This window comes from Alternaria dauci, chromosome 5 (genome assembly GCF_042100115.1).
Source record: "Alternaria dauci strain A2016 chromosome 5, whole genome shotgun sequence".
Lineage (NCBI taxonomy): Eukaryota > Fungi > Ascomycota > Dothideomycetes > Pleosporales > Pleosporaceae > Alternaria > Alternaria dauci.
The window spans coordinates 1,370,970-1,392,792 of record NC_091276.1 but is presented as its reverse complement, the minus strand read 5'-3'; the positions used below and the strand labels follow the sequence as shown (position 1 = coordinate 1,392,792).

The window sequence follows — 21,823 nt, the reverse complement described above, 5'->3', positions numbered from 1 at the left end:
GGGTTAGTTGTTCGTGTTGATGCTATGACAGATTCGGGGAAAAGGGTGATGGCCAAAAACACAATGAACATTGGAAGCATGGTTGAGCGTTGGGGGTCCAATTGTTGTTCGAGGTGAGTGGGTTGTGCGCGAGTAAGGCAGGAGGATGAGGTGGAAAAGGCCGTTTGTACTGGAGCGTGGTTGCTCTGGTGATGTACGACCTGGAAGTGAAAGTGAAGTAAAGCTGTGTTTGAACACATCGTCACTACCATTTCAAGACGTAAATTCATGAAGTAAGTTTCAATCGTGGTAGAAGCCCATATATACGACTGCTCACCCTGTATACCAGGCTATTTGATATCCGCGCAGCAACCTGGCATCTGGCCAAGCACAATTTCTAGCCCTTGGTAGTCCAACGACTATTCAGGCTACCTGGTGACCGGCTCAGAATCTCCACGACGGCACGTTACAGTGTCGGTGAGCCATGGATCAAAGTGTTCAGATCAGGCTCTAGCACTTCGCCATATCCGAGGTGGTACGTGCAGCGATCGCAGTCCTTGCACTATCGTGGAGTTAGTCTTCTTCTCTCAGTGTCAAAAGCGTCCAACCTACATCCCAATCCATGCACATGCTCGCGCGGCATTTCTCCATGTCCTCAGGTTTCCGGGACCCCTGTCATCGCGTTAGTCCATCCTCCGCAGGCCAAATGCATCCCCAAGGCTGCCATTGCAGGAATGAGCACGTAAGAGAGTGCATGAGGGGAGCACTTACAGCTGAACAGTACATGTACCGCATGAATTCGCAGCTACTGACAGTCTCACATACTCTGTCGTCGGGATAGAGATACTTTGGGAAGCCTATGCAGTCCATGCTTCCCTTGGGATATTCAGCCGTAGGCTCACCTGGCTGGCAGGCACCAGCCCTGTGGCACTGAATCGGTTCTTGCCATGTGTTGTTCTTGTCACACTTGAACATAAAGCGGCGGTGGGTATCGCAGGCATAATCACCGTGGGTGCAATGAGTGCTATTGGTCCGATGTTCAAACTTTGGTGGATCCATACTGCCTGTTTCACAGTGCGCTTGACCTGGGCCGTCGGCCTTGCAATCACCGGGAGCGGCGCATTTCTTCTCGGTGTGGTACATTTCATCTTCGCCGCACAGCTGAAGGGCGTATGCGTCAGAATCGCACTTCCTGTCTCCCAGTACACATAGCTCTGGTACTGCTGAGGGGCAAGGCGGCTCTACCCAGCATTGCGCGACATCGTTACGCTTGACACACTTGGACGGGCTAGGGCACATTGTCGGTTTCCAGCTGTTCTGTTCGCACAATACAAGGACCTTGCCCAGGCAGTGAGATTCGCCCGTTCTACACCAATTCGAATTCACCGTGGAGGAGCTTCGAGTGGAAAGTCTGGATGCAACAATCAGTTGACAGCGTGCATCATGGTATTCTGCGCGACACTCTTCAGTATCGCTACAGCTTTCGATGTTGATCCAGGCGTTCTCAGCACTACACATCTCAACTTGTTTTCCGCTGCATCGCGTCTCGCCAACAGTCGTGCAATGCTCGGGTACATCCGGCGTACCTTGAGAGATCCGTGACCTTGATGCAAGGTCCCTTTGAGATGGACGTGTTGGCGGTAAGTCGCTGGTGAAGGTACATTTCGCTTGACCTAAGCTGAGCTCTTTACCTGGAACCCAATACATGCAGAACTCCTCGGGGCTGCATGTGTAAATGCTGGTCCAGAAGAGATCATGATCGCACATGTCAATGCGATGGATTCCATTGGACCACTTTGCACATCGATAGTTGCCAACTCCATGACAAGGTTCGGGTGGCAGAGTGGACGGAGGAGACGGAGGCAATGTCGATGAACCTTCCGCCAAACAAAAGGTCTTGTTCTCAAGCGCACCGCACTTTCCGTGCTTAGGACATTCTTCGAAAGCTTTCCATCGGTGTTCGGCGCTGCACTCCAGGCGCCACTGGTTACCAAGGCAGCGCTCTTCGCCTATTTCGTCGCAAATCTCAGTTGGAAGACGCTCCTGTGAGGGATCATCATTGCGGCCGACGAAGGGGGCCCGAGCGATGGTCCAGTCTGATGATTGTGCGCAGAGTTGGACAACACAGTCTTGCTCAGTACACTGGCCGGAAGTACGCTGGGCACCTGGCTGGCAGAGACTCTCTGGAGGCGGGATGCTCACAGAGAAGACTGTGGGTAAAATTCCTACAAGACTTACGAGAACATCGAGGACTCGCATCTCTGGTGAACGTGTTCAGTGTATGTGGATTGGTCGTGGGGTGAAATTTGGCAGCAGAAGAGCCAGAGAGAAGGGTGCGTGCGAAGGATGTTTGGTGTTGGAGAGAGCGCGTTGATATACTCGAGAGGAAACAAAGAGAACGAATAGCGGTGTAAGAGTGAGCGTTTGTTGTGACAGGTGATAGGTGGGTCTTGGGCTATGAGGGAAAGAGCTCCTCGGAAACAACCAACGCCCAAATCATGTCTTGATTAGGCCCACCAAACATCCAGATGCTGTCTATTAGGGAAGGGCGCAGTTTCCTCAGCCAAGCTAACTTGACTGCGAAAAGTGAAGATACAAAGTCGGGGTGCATCTCATATACATTTTGTGCAGCCTCAACTTACCTCGTTGGCCGTCTCCCATAGTATAGCCACTCAAGTCTCAGCAGCCACTTCCCGGTCCTTTGATTACAAAACTTGGATTCCAACAGAACAACCAATGTTGAGGCAAGAACGAGAGTGGCCTATGAGCAGCAGACGAACTGTATAGACTGCCGGTAGTACCACTACAGCTGTCAACAACCCGGCGGACACAGCAGCGAACATCACTCTCCAAGCCCCCAAGACGAGCCTCGTCATGGTTTACGTAAATTTGACCATCGGAGAAGCCTGCAGTGTGAGCTCTTGCTGTGCGCAGCTTGTGAGGAGAAAACTTGTGGAGCGAATGCAGGCATATAACTTGCTGTATAGCACTGGAATAATGTGATCTTGCGCAATGTTTGATGGGTGTTTCTGGAACACGAAGACATTCATTTCGCATCAGAATTACAGCATGCCACATCGTAAATGATACATTTGAAGTATTTGTCGGCCTGCGACCTTTCTGTTGGAAGAACTCCGCCTAGCGCCTTGCATGTAGCTGATGTCATGTGGTAGGAAGATAGACTGACAGTTGTAACAGTCTGGCGACTCGCCTTTGGGCACTGCATGTTTCTCGGTCATGCACAGGCCCGCCCGAACGCCATCAGTAGAGATCGAGGCAATATTGACCTTTTATTTCGGGCCTGTACCATAACCAGCATTGTTCTTGGGTTCCTCTGCCAACAGCTCTGCGCTGTATACGCGCTTATAGTCCTGCTCGCTCCAGCCCTGTTGTTGAGCGAGACCGCTGAGACTCAGGCCTCGCGACCGGGTTTTCTTGATTGAATCTCCCTGTCCAGCACCGACGGGTGTTGATCCATAGTTGAGTGGTACTACTCCCTGGCCGGGAGGCGGGAAGGGGGTAGTACCAGAAGGAGACGCGACTGTCTGGCCGGCAGTGAGGCTCGCAGGTGCTTCAGAGTTAGCAGAGAAGTCTGACGAGGCGGATGCCTGCTGTGCTCGCTTCAATGCGTTCTCATAATTGGACGAGCTTGCTCGCGCAACACCAGGTCGGCGGTAGCCAGTGTAAGCCCGAACAGCTTCAGTTGGCTCATTCTCCGTGGTTGTCTCGTTCCCGCCACCAGCGCCCATCAACGGCAGTAGACGCGGGTCGGGAGCTGCCGAGTCAGTCTGCGAGGCACTGTTGGACGTGAAAGCAGCTTCGGCTTCGGAACGTGTGTTGGGTGTGAGACCGGATGGGGTGAAGGCGCCCGACGAAAGGAAAGAGCCCTGGGTGGGCGGCATGAGAGATGGTCGTGGGCTCATGGCGTGAAAGGTGTATACTAAGCTTTGGGAGATGTAGCGTGATTGGTGGGTATTGTTTCCCTGTTGGTTCGACTGTTAGCGGAGTGGTTCCCCAAGAGGCCGCAGAGGCACCGTACCAAACGTTCAGGGTTCCTGGGTATGCAGGTGCAGTAAGAGAATCGTAATTGTTCGTTCCCGCCCCCTTAAGCGACTGCTTTCTATTTGAACAATAGCGGCTGATGCTATGCCATCATATCTTGGCGGGTGACGTCTTTTCAGGGTCCAGACTTGCGGGGCCCTAACCGTACATGGCAGGGGCCTAGCTGTACATGGCAGTCTTCCGCGCTGCTCAATCAACCACGCTGTCGATTGCAACCAGCCGCAAGGGTTTCGCTGATCTCATCCATGCCTGATGGCTGATGTCGAGTGGGCTTTGTGCAATAGGCGGGAATGCTCCGCTTGCACGCTTTTGAGTCCCAAACAGACGTGCACCATACATGTCACGGTGCGTTGGGGCGTCGATCCTCGCAGCATAGGACTTGGGTGAGTACCGGTATTGATTCTGTTAGGCCAACTAAATATCCACTCGCTGTTTACCTACTCCCATTCCTGCGACATCGAACCCCCAAGCCCCTGATTTGTTTAAACATTAACTCAGATACAGCGTACGGGTATTGCACCGACCAACACAATCCTACCGAAACATTAGGACCGTCACGACGAAACTGCGAAGCCGTGAGATCAAATCTAAGATGATGTCAGCGAGATGCTTCACCAGCAGGCGGATCGAAAACGTATGACATACACCACAGCTTTGACCACACAATCGTTCAACAAATGTTGAGCTAAAGGCTGGAGAGGCAAACACCAATGGCCGCCTCGACGGTGGCATTGACCTTTGAGCTGCACGCGAGCAGTTCAGAAATAGCAAGCGAAACATCAATATGGACCTTGGCTCCGGCAGCAGCGACATCAATGTCGATGCTGGCTTCAATGGCCGCGAAATCCACGCCAGCGCAAGTAGCGATGGCACCGAAACCTGTCAACCCAGCGGCAGTAATGCAAGTACCACATGTCGCATTCTGGGAGCAACCTGACTTGGCTGATTTTATGCGGGCATCGTGCGAGGCAACGAGTTGGCGTTCAACGCGGCGGACGGATTCGATACAGTCAGTAGCCTCGACATTGTTGGTTATGACTGCCGGTGGAAGCTGGGTTTGTGCAGTCTCCGGAGCGATCAAAGCAGAGAGCTCGACCGAGATGTCAGCGAAAACAACATTTCTGATTGCAGTGGACCAAGCCTCAATAACTCCGGCAGGCTGCTGGAGGACAGCCGTCCAGTCATCGACGTTGATCGTAGTAAAGTCGTCAGTGTTGAGCAGGTTGACCATCGCATGGGTTGGGACATCGCATTCCTCGGCAAGGTCCTCAAGTCGCACTCCTCCCACGGAAACGCCAAGACCGACATCAACATTGGCAGATGCATCGATATCTGCAGACGCATCGATGTTGGCAGAAGCGTTGAGACCGACAGAGGCGTTGAGACCAACATCAGCGGATGCGTTGAGACCGACAGAGGCGTCAAGGTCTGCAGAAGCGTCAACACCAACAGAGGCGTCGAGGTCTGCAGATGCGTCAAGATCAACAGCCGCATCAAGATCAACAGCTGCACCAAGACCAACAGATGCGTTAAGACCAACGGATGCGTCAAGGTCTGCAGACGCGTCAAGGTCTACAGCTGCATCGACGTCAACAGCTGCGTCGAGGCCGACAGCCGCATCGAGGCCGACAGCAGCATCGACGTCTGCAGACGCGTCGAGGTCGACAGCCGCATCAAGGCCAACAGCCGCATCAAGGCCAACAGCCGCATCGAGGCCGACAGCCGCATCCAGGTCGACAGCAGCATCCAGGTCGACAGCAGCATCGACGTCTGCAGACGCGTCGAGGTCGACAGCCGCATCAAGGCCAACAGCCGCATCAAGGCCAACAGCCGCATCGAGGCCGACAGCCGCATCCAGGTCGACAGCAGCATCCAGGTCGACAGCAGCATCGAGACCGACAGCCGCATCCAGGTCGACAGCAGCATCAAGGCCAACAGCCGCATCAAGGCCAACAGCCGCATCAAGGCCAACAGCCGCATCAAGGCCAACAGCCGCATCAAGGCCAACAGCCGCATCGAGGCCGACAGCCGCATCCAGGTCGACAGCAGCATCCAGGTCGACAGCAGCATCGACGTCTGCAGACGCGTCGAGGTCGACAGCCGCATCAAGGCCTACAGCCGCATCGACGTCAACAGCCGCATCAAGGTCGACAGCTGCGTCGAGATTGGCAGATGCGTTGAGACCTACAGCTGCCCCGATGTCGGCAGCTACTCCGATATTTGCAGCTGCTCCGATTTTGGCAGCTACTCCGATATTTGCAGCTGCTCCGATTTTGGCAGCTACTCCGATATTGGCAGATGCGTCGATACTGGCTGCTGTTGCAATACTAGCCGTAGCCAGGAGCAAAATCTTAACGAATGAAGTAGTCATTATGACTTGAATTAACTAACGAGCGTCGTGATTAGAGTAAAGAGTGAAAAGGGTGGGTAAGACGCTCCAAAGAGAGTGGTGGTGAGATAGTGAGAGTGTTGGAAAGATATGTGCTTCTCCAACCTTTTATAACTTTCACAACTTTACCCTCCATATGTTGCCGTCGTCCGTGGCTACCAGAACACGGTGCTTGATGTCGGGATCAGAGCGAGCAATTTGCGACATTGTGCTCACTATCGCACAGAAATTTGATCTTTCGAGATCCAGATACGATGTCAGCAATGACGAGAGCATACCAAGCCTATGATCGTTGCCAAAAGAAGTAATGGAATCAGCCCTAATGGCGGAACGACTCATGTTCTATCCGAAAGTGGCGCGCTCGAGACGAAAGCAGATTTATCAAGCAATGGTGTTCAGGTACCAAGCGAACAGTCGATACCAGAAGGGGTAGTGGAATCAACCCAAGGTCTTGGATCACCAACCCGAAGGGCAAATAGAAACCCTTAGCCATCAGGCCTTAGCGACTGATGTGGTCTAGTCTCTTCTGACTCCTTCAGGCGCTCTAGAACAGATCAGCCAAATTGCTGACATCAAGAGCGGCCCGAACACACCGGTCCGATAACTCAGACCTATCCGGATATCTGGATCGATTCTTCCGTCCAGATCCGTCAGACTGTCTGGACCGGGCCGATGACGGTCTTACGAAGTCTCCAAACCACATTGCTCCTATCTCTGCCAAGCACGCTATGTCGAGCTTCACATTTTGCATCTCTATAGTATACTTGACATCTGTGGTCTAAACCAACTAGCCTTATTCAGTCTATTTACAGCGTTACAAAGGTCTTCTTGTCACACTCTTAGCATGTTCGGCTATATTTGATCAAATTGGTCCTCGTCGTGTTCAGGGAATGGGACTCTAACGTCAGCATTCCATGCCTGTAAGGCTCTAGGCAGGGCAACTGAGTAGTTTTGGAAGGGCTCAGGCTGGTGAAGTCTTGGTCCGGTAAGCAAATAGCACTGCCACTTCTCTATAGATTTGTCCGTGGCACATCAGTAGCGATTGTTGTATTTCATCACTCATAGTAATGAGCGACTAAGGTATCGGTATTGATAACGACCGGCTGAATGAAATATAAGAGGTTCCAATTTGGTAAGTCACAAAGACTTCCAACATCCCATTAATCGCCCTCAAGGCGATAGCGATCATCCTCACGATCATGGACCCGCCCCGCGCGCGCCGTTATGTGACCCTGGTGTATGTGACCACGAACTTGTCCATGCGGTTAAACTTCGTGTCACGGTCGTCGAAAACGCACTTTGATGTGGGGGCTACCTCCGCATGTGCCGGCGGTAGTCGCTAGGGTGGCGGAGGGTCTTGGTTCAGCCATCAGCGAAGCCGGTGATGCGCGTCTCGACAATGCGTAAATAAGCGCTAGCATGTGCACCACCCGAAGGCCGATTAGCTGGTGCAACAACATTCATCTGCGCAACAGTAACTGGAGTGGTGCGTTGGAAAACATGACCCGTTTCTGCTGTAGGATACGAAGGCTGGTCCAGGAAAAATTTGGGCTGTGAAGGCAGAGGCATCAGCGTCAAGAAGCTATCTCCCATCGAAGAAGCAGTGCAATCCTCGAAGGCTCAAGTAGCGAGCATGCTAGCATCTCCGGGATACGCGCAAAGACTGTCGTTGGTGTTGCATGAAATCAAGCGGCCAAGAGATTCTTGAGCAAGAGCCTCGTAAATAGAAGAGGTGCCAATTCCTTTGATTACTTATGGCCCCAGTACTGGCCACTTGCGGATGACGACGTGCTTTTTGAAAAGGAAAACCCTTTTCGGTGGACCCCTTAAAGATCAGATGAGAGCAAATCACCACCCAGAATCTCCAAAAAGACCAGATGGAAGCAATTCAATGCCTTAATATTGCCTAATCAGGTAATAATATATCAAAGTATCGATTATTGAGGATATTTAGGGAGCTCGGGAGCCTTTCATCTCATTTTCTAGGGTCCACCGAATAGTGTTTAGCATCCGCCGAAAAGGGTTTCCTTTTTGACAAGGCATGACTGCATAGGGGCCAAGGGAATTACCTCTGATTTGTCGCGCCCCTGTAGGTGATGTAAATAGCTGAAGGTCCTGCTAACTGCAAGCGCAATGTCCGCCTTGATCAAAGAACTTCATATCGAGGTCGATATGGTCGCATAATGCCTCCTGAGTCGGTTGGTGGATAGTTGCTCATGTTGGTGGGCAATATATGTAATTGCTTGGACGAAATTTTGGAACAAGGCGCATCCGGTCCGCTGTCGATCGAATATGGAGAGTAGAGCAGGGTGATGTAATGCGCAGCGAGGCTGTTGAAGTATGATTTTATGTACGTTTCGGGACCAACGTTCACAGCGAGAGTTACCAACTAAACAACATTCATCGCCTTAACCCATACGATCATCCCAGACACATGTGACATCGCTTGTCTCGTCGCCTCGCCAGACGCTTCCCGGTGCGTTCTTTGCCGCCACTGCAGCTCTTAATTGTGTACCTAAATCGCTAGGGCCCGAACCAATGACTTGGGTTCTCCCATGCTCCACTGTCTCACTCATGAAGGTACCGACTAGAGCAGAAACATCGGGACGTGAATTGTTTAGCCATGTGATACTGAAGTTAGGGCATTGGCGGCTCAGCTCTTCAACTTGGCGATCGAGAGGCATGGTGTCAATAGAAGTAGCGTGGGACAGTGAACCGCCATCGCCAAAGTCATTGCCCTTGTCCATGGGAGATTTCCAAGAGGCCGGTTGATGGTGTCTCATGTCCGGTCGAGTTACGAAGATCTTGATCCTGAAGCGCTTCTTTGTCTCAACCGATACTATGGGTGCCTTTTCCAGCTTGTCCTCATTGTAGGGCGAATCCGCCAGGGATCTATCGAGCTGTGACTTCAGATACGCCAATTCAGAGGCGATCCAAGCAATATTTTCCAGGTGTCGCACAGTCCAGACTAATTCGATGTTGCGCGCGGGGGAATCGTTGCTTAACGCGTTCATGATGACGGGTAAGGTGTAAGTGATTCCTGTACCACCAGAGATGGCGAGGACGTTCGAGACCTCATCGTTCATGACGGCGCTACCGTATGGCTAATGCAGGCATACATTGTCAGTGTATCTCTTGTACGCAGTTTTTGTAAAAATACTCACGCCCATCATAATGACTGGTGTCGACGCTTCGCGACGTGGATAGCAGTTGGCAGCCGATTCAGCGAGAGCGGCAAGTTTCGCAGTCTCGCCTTTGCAAGCGCGGATGATGTAAGTATGCCTCTGAACTGGGGAGGAACTTGTAGGATTGGTTGCCGGCGTGAAAGGATGCGATTGCCAGATATTGAGTGCGGGGAACGTGAGATAGAAGTGCTGGCCGACCTCCCACGCATTTTGGTTGTGAGCAAACGTCATCCGTACAATAGTTCCAGTTGGGTCTTTGAAGATCTCCATAGTTGTAGCCACAGAGCGGAAGCCGAAACCAAGACCTCCATCTTTATACCCAGTGTGCATGAGCCAAGTGCGAATGGTCCGAGAAATGAAATCGAATCCCATAATTGCCAACGAGGCGATCATCCAGCATGACAGCTTCTCCCAATGGCCCCAACAGGCTCCCAGGTACAGGCCAGCGACGACGACATGTGATTTGCGGAAGAATTCATAGCCTGTCCAGCGGATTACTGGCCTGAGGCTGAAGACAAATAAGAACGTGATGAAGCCTTGCGCGAAGCAGCCCCAGATCATGTATTTCTGGCTGATCCATTCGTTGTACGTTGTTGGTTGCGGCTGGTATAGCTTTCCTTCGACAATGGTCCAGATAATGGCGTGTACGAACGATTGGACAAGAATGATGCGGCCCGTCCAGCGGTGCAAGAAGTTGAAGCTTTGATATGGAATGCCGGTAAGCATACTGAGAATGGAGTCGCGGCTACACAGAACGATAGTCAGAGGAGTCAAAGCGAATGCAAAGGCGCCAACACGATCGGCAAAGCCACCAATGCCGCTTCGGATGTTGTGTAAGTTTGTGCCTTTGACAGGTGTAATCCAGGTTTTGTAAGTGATACCGACAAATCTTTTGTAAGTCAGTCGTATTATATCCCCCATCGGAAACGTGACTTACGAGAAAGCTGTTAGGTAGACACACAGCAAAGCCAAGATCAGAACCTGCAGTCTTGTAGTGTGTCTGAATACTTTTGAGCATTCAGGCAAGAGGTATCGGCGTCTGGTAGAGGATCCTAGACTGACAAGGCGGTACAAGAGACTCTGCTTCACACCATCCCTTCTTCGCGGCCGGATCAGTCGAAACAAGAGCGTCAGAAGCAGGATCGCGCCGAGCATGGCCCATAGGATGAAAGTGAAAACCATCGAGGTGTAGTGATTGCCGTAAACGGCATCGAGATATTCGCAAGACTCAGCGTCGTTGGTGCATGGAAAATTGCGGACAGCATAGCCCCAATAGTCAACTGTATACTCAACATCAGAATCGCTTTGTATGTGACGAGCGGCTAGCACATTGTCAGTCGAGTTGAAAAACATCGTAATGAGAGGACGCAGCACAGCTGCAAAGAAAGGAGAATAAGAAAAAAGAAGAGAGGTATGGTGTAGTCAGTTACGTAGCACCATCGCGATGGCATGGATGGAGAGGATGTCCAGTTAATAACCTCACACTGTAACCAAATTTCGCGGGCTCCACTACGTAATGTGTAGTTGGCAAGATGTGGGTTCCATTGTCAGGTCCTCTCGAGTCGAACGTCCAATCGTATTGGTTCCGTTCCTGGCCCTGAGACAAACCGTTACCCACATACCCGTGCTCATGGCACCGATTGTTTGGGAGCGCGGAACGAACATCCGCAACAACATGAGCTGCCCACAAAAAAAGAAAACAACAATCGGTTGTAGATGGCTTCGATAGCATCATACGAGGACAATGATGCTACGATACAGCACGTGCGCCATGTGTGCAATGAGATTGCTGATGGGTGTTTTAAAGGGATACCGGGTATTGGTAGAAAACGGCTGAGGTTTCTAGTATAGGAGCAGGCCGAGAGTAGATTCCTCGCAGGTTCCTTGATCGTTACAATTGCTTTTCGTGGGCACGTGGCCTTTGTCCTTTAGCGCTTCTACCAAGTATTAACACATCGCAGGGACCCAAATGTGCGCAATTCCATAGGAGACCTGGCGTTTGGTTCTCGATCCGGCCACAACGGTTGTGGCAGCGGCATAGGAACGGGGCGATGCGGATGATTTGATAATGGAAAGGCAAGGTGAAACGTGAAACGAGCGGCAGAGGCCTGTGCTTCGGCTGTCGGCAACGAACGGTGGCGCTCCGGCTACATGCGACGAAGTGTCGCGCCTGCCATGATTTCCACACCACGACGCAGACACAGCTATTACAAGCGTCCCAACGTGGCCGAACTCTCATCCCATATACAATCGTTACCAACATTAAGAGTTCATGTCGCGTCTACCGATGGATACGTCTTCACAACGTCAACGGCTGCTCTGTTGCGACACATCAACTTTTCATACCACCATTCCTCTCTTGCCCAACAAGCGACTCTTGGTCACCCTCGTTTGTATTTCCAGAAAATGTTTCTCGCAGATCGGAGGCATCAACACGGTGCTGCCGTCCCACCGGTCTGAGCCATAGGTGGCTCGTATCGTCATCTAGCCGCTCGAATCCATCATCATTCACCGCCCTCGCACCAGCGGACTTCGATTCGGTGTTCGCACACTTCTTCCCTGAGCCATAAGGTGTTGACATATGCCGGCGGAGGAGTGGATGCATTAGGGGAACACAGGCAAGGACCACAGCAAGACAGGGCTCTAGACAGCTGAAAATGTTGGCTTTTGGGATTTGAAGGTAATGTCGGTAAAATCCATACTGGACAAGACGGAGATGCGAAAAGTACTGACGATGCACGTACTATTTCGGTTAAAACATGGTCAGGCTTGAGAGCTTGATGTAACTTACAAGGTACCCAGGCCAAACACAGCAACGAGGGTCAGCCTCTTGTACATGGCCATCTGGAGGTGGTACAGAGCATGCATGGTTAAGAGAAGGACCACCACGTCAGTGATAACATTGATGACCCCACTAATTATGAACGACATGACTTGGTCGCCGCAGCTTCCTCCGGGGATCGTTTTGTCCCAATTGAACGCGATAGGCCTGCATAGTAGACAGCCAGCGAGGATTGATCCGATTGTCCAGGCAATGAGCATGGCCATGGTCGCGTAGGAGGCCCAGACAATCCATCGAATTGGGAAGATCAAAACATACAGAGTGAGAATCGATATCTTGGTACAAGTGAGGCTGAAAACCCAAAGAAACTGCAATGGCATAATGATTTGCGAGAGTTTGGTGATAGGTTCAGGGCCGTATTCTGCTATGATATCTGGAACGTGCCCGTAGCCAATGCCAGCGTGGAAGACACCGGCGATGCTGATCGCTTGCAAGCCAACAGCGAATATCTGGATCCGTTTAGCAGCAGTCACGGTTGCCAAGCTTGGGCTTCTTACACAGGCGGTGATGATGAGATAGTCGGCGGGTGTCCATCGTTTGCGGGCGATCTTGTGCGCAATCAAGCGCAAGACAAGGGCAAGAACAGAGAGAAAGGAGAAAGAGAGTGCCACACCTAGGACAGCCCTTTGGTCATGAGTATGGATAGGGAACGTGGCCATGTCGTTATGCAGACCTCGGAACTAAGTCTCTGCACTACTTGCAGTCGCTGGGCTCGGTGTCAAGCTGGAAAAGCTTTTGCAGTGGTACGAGAGGGTAGTGCTTTCAACAAGGGAGGAGCATGCTCAGCCGACGACATTTCCTTGTGAAGCTTGGTAATCCTGTATACGGGTCTCATATCTTGACATGTTTTCAGTGCTGATCAAGAAACCCCTGGCCATTTCCTCCGGGACTCCAACAAGAGCCTTCTGCCAGTCTGAAGGGCCGTTCTCTCCCCCAGCTCGGGCGCCTAATCTGACTAGTATATCACCCACACCACTAAAAGTGCGACAACGGGAGTCCCTTCCGACGAGGCTTTTCCCGCATATATCATGCTCATAGGATGCGCAACATTTATCTTCTTGTGTAAAAGACTACAGATAGATCTGTGTGAGGGTTCCTGGTCAAACCTGCGCAATCCACTCCCGGACCGGGGGTGGGGGTAACGGGCCTACTGCAAAGACGCCGGATTATGCGTGTTGCGTAATATGACGAGTCTCGCCATGCGCGTCCGGGGCATTTTCATACCAGGAATTCTCCACCACATCTTCTATCATGGGATATCGGATGGCTGCTAATAAGTAGTGCCTTGATGCCTGCCTAGCCTACCTAGGTAAAAACGTATCGGATATTCCCGACTCTTTTTTTTATCAGGGCGGGCGGCACCTGCAATATCAGTCCAGTTGAACGTAAAGATACCTACCTAAGTACCCGCCATACGCGCTACCTGCGGCATTGCGCCGAGACGCTATCATCAAAACTCGGTACTTTCGTTATCACACTCTTGGATGGGCACTGACATGGGGCACCGGGGATGTCGGTGCCGAGCATTACTTTGCCTAACTTGTTCAAGTTAAGGTTTGAAGCAGGAATCTGAGTAATGTCGTGCATAACATCCGCCTTCTCGGGCTTTCCTTCAAGTGATGACATTCTCCAAAGCTTTCGAGGGTTGCTTTTCCAACCATGTCCAACCTTACTATTGTCACCGTCTTTCTTACTGTGAGCGCCCTGGCAGCACTCCATCTTTACGCCAACAACAAGGGCCAAAATACATCCGAGAAGGCCCTTCTCAAACTTCCACTTATTGGTGATCTTCACAGCTCTCCAATAGAGAAACCACTGGTGAACTGGAGTGTGTGGTCTGAACAACACGGGCCGATTACAGTTCCCAAGCTATTTGGAATTGTGCCCATCGTCGTACTCAATTCGTACGAGGCTGTCACTGAACTCTTCGGTCGTCGTAGTAAATGGTACAGCAACCGACCGGCTTCCGTAAGCATGGAAATGATTACAGGGGCCGCTCCAGGCTGTTCTCGATTCACGCTGATGCACGACTATGACGATCATCTCAAGCTGCATCATCGCATCCTATCACCAAGCCTGGGTGCACCTGCAGCGGCCAAGTTCCAGCCGCTGATGGAACTGGAGGCCAAGCAGCTGCTCTTTGACCTCACTACGGCCGTAGGAAAGCTCCCAGATGGTTCCGTGATCACTACAAAGACCATCTACCCTTTGCTCGAGCGGACCCAGTCTAGCGTCATTCTCGCCCTTCATTATGGCCTCCGCATACCGAGGTTCGAAGAGCCACTTCTCCATGAGGTTATTGCCATCCAAGCGAAAGTCACCCATCTCGCCGCAAATCCTCAGCTTCCAGATCTTGTGCCCTTCCTTCGTTACTTGCCCATCATCATCTCCCCATGGCAACGATATGCTGACAAGCTGTACGCCTCTCAAATTGATTTATACATGCGCCTGTTTCGTCACGGTAAGAACGCACTAGGCTGGAATGCAACAAAGCAAGCCATCGCAACTGCACAGAAACACGCTCCCAGGGACTCGCCAGTATCAGATCTCGACCTTGCCTTTACGCTCGCGACATCCATCCAGGGTGGGATGGAAACCTCGCCGCGCCAGATGCTTTGGTTCTTTGTCGCAGCCATACAGAATCCAGTTATTATGAACCGTGCGCATGAAGTGTTAGACCAGTTTGTTGGTCGCGGACGGCTCCCTAGATTTTCGGACAGGAATAACCTCGTTTATGTTGATGCTATCGCACATGAACTGTTGCGTTGGCGGCCTATCTCTCCAGGGTCCATTCCACGGCGTGCTGACTGCGCAGATGAATACGCTGGCGTGAAAATTAGCAAGGGTGTTACCATCATGGCTAACGCATGGGCAATTGGCCGCGATGAGGCGGTTTTTGACGCTTCCCATGGCGATGTGCAAGACTTTGTCCCTGAGCGCTGGCTACGCGATGGAAAGCTTCGTGGCGAGCTTCCACTCCCAGTATTTGGCCAAGGTCGAAGGATTTGCCAAGGAAAGCGAGTTGCTACAGACGGGACTTTTATGAACATCGCCCATCTACTTTGGGCGTTCGATGTGGAAGCTCTAGAGGGCGAGGAGGTGGATCCATGGGAAATGAGAGTTGTTGGCTTCATGACTGAGCCTAAGCCGTTCAGGTTTCGTCTCAAGCCGAGGGGGCAATGGGTGCTTGATGTGGTGAGAAAGGAATGGGAAAGCACCGAAAAGAGCTTAGAAGGAGTGATGGGTATTGCAAATGACGTTGAGGAGTAGCATTGAGGTTTGGCCTTGTTCTACGGTGTTAGCGCGTCTTCATACCGGTTAAAACTCTGAGTCGTGTTTGCGGCCCGATCCTACTCATCACCAATCGTAACCTTGCGGTATGATCAAGAGGTCATCCAGCCTAGCCACGCAGGTCCGCTCTAGTCAACGGATGCATTTATGCGCGAACAAACCCCGCGCAAACAAAGGTCCTGGCTGGTTGATGCCTGAAGTTTGGGTTGCAGCGAATGGAGCCCGGAGTGCGTAGCGGCATACAGACAGCACAACGTTTTCAAATGGAACATTCTGTGCTGGGCACATGCATACTCCTGACAAGGTAATACCCGAGTAGCTCTGCAGTAGTTCAGAGTAGATGGTCGCTCTGCACAGAACCTTGGAAGCCACAGATGGTCTGTTTCTTGCGTTGTATCCTCTAGAGATGCCAGCTGCGTCATTCGTTAGTATCGTTCAAGAACAAGGCGGATAGAAAGGCAGGGCATGTAGTGGGTGAACAGAAAAGTTGCCAACTTGTAGCGCTATTTACACAGGTGTCGAATTTTCGACTCTACCTAGGCGCGCTAGCGCGACACGTTCTCAGGACCCATCATGATCCAATTGCGACCGTCGGCCCCACATGTAAGCCTCATGCTCGAACGTTCAGTTTGTGCCGCTGCAAGGAAACATATTACCCACGACAGTGTAGAGTTCGCTTTCCGGTCTCGGCGGAGGCCTAGTGTATCGCGATAGTCATTGGATTTGAGTTTTGGAGAAACATGTTACCCGCTTGACAGGAGCGGGCTGATCTTGCCTAGCGATAGCGGATTTCAAGATTCCGCGGCTTTTTGATGACGACACCGTCACGTGACCATACTCTAACGTGTTTTCGGTAAATCTGGATCTACCTAGGTATCTTTGTATACTCTATTCCTCCTCTGCGCAGTACTGTACAGCTGTTTCCCATTGCAGAGCTGACTCGGATTTCCTGCTGCCTGAGTGCCCTTGAACGGGCCTAGACCTGCTCGCCTAGCGACACGTCCACGGGAATATATGTATGTCCAAAGCGACGACGGGGTTTCGTCAAGCGCATCAATGACCTATCGCGGAAGCAACCGGAACGACCAACCATAAATGACCAACCATGAACGAGCGCAACTTCGCAAACTGGGTAGCATCTACAGCTCATATGCGTATACCTGGATAGCTGGAACCAGCCTCGTTATTCTTTATCAATCTGCAACTTTCTACAGTCACTTGAGCCCCCCATCCCCCCTCGCGCGTTGGCCGAAGTAATCAGAGCGTTTTCATGTATGAAACAATCATGAGCATCGGACCCTTCGGGGCGTTGACTGTAAAGATGGTAGATGGCGCATTCCTCCGACAGAAGCCGCTGACTGTTGTGCTGTTCCTCGTTGACCTCGACTGCTGTGTTCACGTCAGACTGTCCGTACACTACGAATTTGCGACGACTCACCTCACTTTCCACACACCCCCTGTCCACATAGGCCTGCGCCTCTGCAGTTTATATAAAACTGCTCTCCTTGGCCATGAGTATCACCCGGGTCTTCTCCGTTATTGCAATCGTTTCCTCGTCTTCTTTTATCCGCTGTCCACCGGGTCCGTCCATGACCGCCAGGCATTGTTGCACGTGCAACTCATCGCGGAAAACCATTTCTCCAATTGCGTCCCAATCTACATCCTCGGGCGATCCGACGAGGACGACTGGCGCATCTGGATCAGCTCGTCCTCTGCTTGACGTGACAGCGCCCAAGCGGTCGCCAGCCCCAGTCTTGACGCGTGCTACGTAACGCAATGTCAGAGACTGCAGCGGATGCATCTTGAACACCTCTTTGATCAATGGCATATGCGTTTCTTCCATATAAGATCGAAAGTGCTCCGGGGTAACATCTGGACGGCGTAGATAGAAACAAACAACCGATATCGGCATGTTGCAGTTCAGGGTAGGAGATCAGTCTTGGGATGCGGAAAGATGGTATCGTAGTAGACCGGAGTAGATGTAGTAGGAGAGTACCGCACGCGGCGAAAAAGCGAAAGTGCAACGCATCCAGGGAGCGTCTCGAGGCATGCTCGCGTTAACAAATCACATCGCAGTTCAAGCTTTTTCAGGAGCTAGATGGGATCTGCTTTTTTCGATAGACGATCATACCCTACGAGTGGGACTACAGAACACACACACACACACACACACTGACCGCGCGGAAGCGTTGCACGGATGACAAGACGAATTGGGCGACTGCGACAGCGTTGCGCCCTGTTGGGGCAAGTAGGTAGTGGGTCTGTGAACAACGTTTCGCGCGCCGGAGATGTCTCCGGCAGCAGAGTCAGACTTCTCGTTCGCTTCTCGTTGTTCTCCTCGGTTTCGAATTCGCGCACCCAAGTGTTGCGACCGACAGATGATGTACAGCCTCACGCAGTGCCGCAAGGTCAAGACTCAAGAGACGGGTCGGTCAACTTGGCAGGAGGTCGGTCTCGCGGAGCAATCCGGCCTTCCCGTATTGGGCTAGTCGCTTACGTGGGGCGCTTGCGAGTACCTCCCCACGTGCCCTTGGATTGCCCATGTGGAAGGTATCGTCGAAACTCTCTTTTGTCTTTGCGCATGAATCAGGGCGGGAAACTATTCCGATGTGCACTGCTCATGAAAACGCTCAGGTCTGGGTGAAGAAGGTGCCGCGCAGACGCTACACGAGTCTTACGGTAGCAATCCGCAAGTCCTCAGCGACTCGTGCGTGCTCGGGTGGCCGGCTAAAAGCAAAACTAGAAACGACAAAGTCCACGTCCTCCATTGGGTACATTTTGCTTGATATAATAGCTTGTCTAGATAGGCCATCGGTCGTCGAGCAAGCTACTGTTGATCACTCAAGTGTCTCGAGCCGTACCCCGCAGCGCGAGGGGCATCGGGCAATCTGGCACCGAACTGTCCGTCCATACAGTCCTCCACACTCCTAGCATCGCTCACGGGCCGGACCGCACATCCGAGTGCTATCATGGCGTCCTGGAATATCCTGGAAACGACAGAAAACGACACCAAGAGACGTGGTTTAGAAATACCTAAAAACTATTCTACAGGCCATTCAGAGCATCCTAGCCCAAGGCTGAAGCAAAGATGAAGTTCCGCGATGGTATGAGTCTGTATCGCCCAAGTAACTCTCACTGCTTACAACTGCACAGGCATGTGGCTGGTCAACGACCGTTTCACAGTCCAACATGCGGAAGAAGTCTATACTGTCACGCCTCATCAAGACAAGAAAGCTGTTACGCTCCTATGTCCAAGTAGGAAGATTTTCACTAGGGGTGACACTTTGAACCTGAGCACCATCTCCATCTCCATCGAAGCTCAGTTTGACGGCGTCATCTCGCTCGAAGCCACGCACTTTGCCGGGGCCAGGCGTCTAGGTCCAGACTTTGATTTGTACCCTGCAGGCAAACCCGACTGCGCGGGTGAGATCAAGAAAACTGAGAAGGGAACTACGGTCGTTTCAGGCGGATTGAGCGCGACTGTTAGCTCTAATGAACATACATTCGACATCAAGTTCCATGCAACGGACGGCTCGAAGACGTTGACTTCACTCCTCAGCCGGAGCGTTGGGCTAGCGTACTCGCCAGCCCTCAGCACGCCCAAACTAGTGGAGGATTTGAGTGTACATAAACATTACATGTTTACTCAAACTGAACTGGGTGTCGGCGAAACTATTCACGGTCTGGGCGAGCGTTTTGGTGCCTGGAATAAGATTGGTCAAAATGTCGAGGTATGGAACGAAGACGGTGGTACTTCGAGCGAGCAGGCGTACAAGAACGTGTCATTCTGGCTGAGCTCGAAGGGTTATGGCGTCTTTATCGACACACCGGACAAGATCGATATGGAGATTGGTAGCGAACGATGCTCAAGGTTGCAGACTACAGTTGAAGGACAGCGTTTGAAATGGTGAGTTTCATGAGGGTCTTCGAGGAGCTGCTTGGCTAATTTTCAAGGTACCTTATCTACGGACCAACTCCCAAAGAAGTGCTGACCAAGTACTCCATTCTCACTGGCAGATCGAACAGAGTTCCAGCGTGGTCCTACGGTCTCTGGCTCAGCACATCGTTCACGACATCTTACGATGAGCAGACTGTCCGTCATTTCGTCGAAAAGATGTCTGATTCCAAGATACCAGTCGAAGTGTTCCATTTTGATTGTTTTTGGCTCCGCGCTTTCCACTGGTGCGACTTCATCTGGGACCCCGAAAGCTTTTCAGATCCAGCCGGCCAGATTAAGCGCATGAAGGATGACGGGCTTATCAACAAAGTCAGTGTTTGGACGAATCCCTACGTTGGCCAGGCGAGCCCTGTCTTCAAGTACGCTGCCGAGAAAGGCTATTTGCTGAAGAAGACGAACGGAGATGTATGGCAGTGGGATCTGTGGCAGACTGGCATGGGCATCGTCGACTTTACAAATCCCGAGGCTTGCGACTGGTTTCGCGAGTGCATGGAGAAACTCTTTGATGTGGGTGTAAACTCCATCAAAACGGATTTCGGCGAACGTATACCCACGAAGAACGTTCAGTGGCATGACAAAAGCGTGGACCCAAGCCGTATGCACAACTACTATGCTTTCATCTACAACAAGCTGGTCTATGAGGCAGTGCAGAAGCGGGAGGGTGAGCACGAAGCGATACTGTTCGCGCGCACGGCTTGTGCAGGATCACAACGCTTTCCGCTCCACTGGGGCGGCGATTGCGAATCGACACCTGCTGCACTTTCTGAGTCAGTGCGCGGAGGTCTAAGCCTCGGACTTGCATCCTTCGCGTTCTGGACAAGTGATATTGGTGGCTTCGAGGGCAGCCCACCACCTTGGATATACAAGCGCTGGGTCGCCTTTGGACTACTCAACTCGCACAGTCGGCTGCACGGCTCCAATTCGTACCGCGTGCCGTGGCTAGTAGACGACTCATCGGTGGAGCCTGAAAACTGCACTGAGGTCCTCCGACACTGGGTGCAGCTCAAGCGTAGTCTCATGCCCTACCTCTACGCGCAGGCCGAAGAGAGCGTCGCTAATGGCTGGCCTACCAGCGTTCGTGCGACGGCTCTTGAGTTCCCAGATGACCCAACATCCTGGTATGTGGATCGCCAATTCTTTGTTGGCAGTCAGATTCTAGCTGCCCCTGTATTTGAAGAAGACGGCAGCGCTGAGTACTACCTGCCACCCGGCCGTTGGTTCAGCTTCTGGGACGGCAAAGAAGTACAGGGTGGGCAATGGATCAGGGAGAAGTATGGCTTCCTCCAATTGCCATTGTTTGTTAGAGAAGGCACTGTCTTGGTCCTTGGACAAGCAGAAGGCAAGGGCGGCTTTGGCTATGACTGGCTCGCTACTGGCGGTGAAATCAGGCTATATGGCGTGAAGGAAGGTGACAAAGCGACTCTGGTGGATAACAAGGGCGAACAGAAGGGCATCCTAGAGGTCAGCACCGATGGTGAGCTGAAGGGTATGGATGTACTGGGTGGGGACTGGAAGGTCGCGAAGCTAGGATAAGCAGGCGATCCGGTCATCATGAGGGGCTATGCATCCTACACTTGCGATCGTTCATTAGTGACGGGCTTCAAACATGAAGTAGAGCCGCTGCAACAGTGCTACATCAGCGAACCGAGCCGGTGGCCGACACTATTCATTGGCGGAAATTCAACATACCTCCCCGCACGCTACTGCACCCCAGCATCCTTCGACTTGTTCCCCGGGTTTCACTCACTCAGATCAGCACATAATTTTCTACCAGCAGACACCTTCAAAGCTTATGTATGAGTGCGCAGTGGAAGCTAGGCGCGAACTTCCGGTTAAAATGCTTGTCATGCGAGGCTGCCCTGGAGATGTAGTATGATCAGCATGCGTCGCTGGCGTAAGTACATTACTGCTCGGGCCAATATATACCTGCAGCAGCAGCGCGTTGGGTTCGAGTGTTCTCTCAGTATTCTGCATCTCATTCAGTCTTCGTTGTGTCGATAGACGAGGGCAGCAAGCATGGGTCTCATTTTTAACATCGCCCTTGCGATCTTTGCTGGCACAGGCAGCTTCCTCTTCGGATATGACTCGGGAGTAATGACAATTGTCATTCAATCGCC

The 21,823-nt window shown here is 51.9% G+C and overlaps 4 protein-coding genes across 4 annotated transcripts; 2 read left to right on the top strand and 2 right to left on the bottom strand.

The window, feature by feature from the left end:
- Positions 1-3,269: 3,269 nt before the first annotated feature.
- Positions 3,270-5,272, bottom strand: ACET3X_005950 (uncharacterized protein; the record flags this gene model as incomplete). Its single annotated transcript, XM_069452109.1, has 3 exons — positions 3,270-3,962; positions 4,019-4,083; positions 4,750-5,272. 3 exons carry the CDS (start codon positions 5,270-5,272, stop codon positions 3,270-3,272), a joined length of 1,281 nt encoding a protein of 426 aa, XP_069306310.1.
- A 3,566-nt stretch (positions 5,273-8,838) lies between these two features.
- On the bottom strand, positions 8,839-11,247 carry ACET3X_005949 (uncharacterized protein; the record flags this gene model as incomplete). The annotated part of the gene is made up of 4 exons (XM_069452108.1): positions 8,839-9,534; positions 9,595-10,504; positions 10,553-10,937; positions 11,238-11,247. 4 exons carry the CDS (start codon positions 11,245-11,247, stop codon positions 8,839-8,841), a joined length of 2,001 nt encoding a protein of 666 aa, XP_069306309.1.
- A 2,869-nt stretch (positions 11,248-14,116) lies between these two features.
- On the top strand, positions 14,117-15,727 carry ACET3X_005948 (uncharacterized protein; the record flags this gene model as incomplete). The annotated part of the gene is made up of 1 exon (XM_069452107.1): positions 14,117-15,727. The coding sequence occupies one exon, from the start codon at positions 14,117-14,119 to the stop codon at positions 15,725-15,727; it is 1,611 nt and encodes a 536-aa protein (XP_069306308.1).
- Positions 15,728-18,836: 3,109 nt separating this feature from the next.
- On the top strand, positions 18,837-21,239 carry ACET3X_005947 (uncharacterized protein; the record flags this gene model as incomplete). Its single annotated transcript, XM_069452106.1, has 3 exons — positions 18,837-18,852; positions 18,902-19,655; positions 19,703-21,239. The coding sequence occupies 3 exons, from the start codon at positions 18,837-18,839 to the stop codon at positions 21,237-21,239; spliced, it is 2,307 nt and encodes a 768-aa protein (XP_069306307.1).
- Between the last annotated feature and the right edge of the window lie 584 nt (positions 21,240-21,823).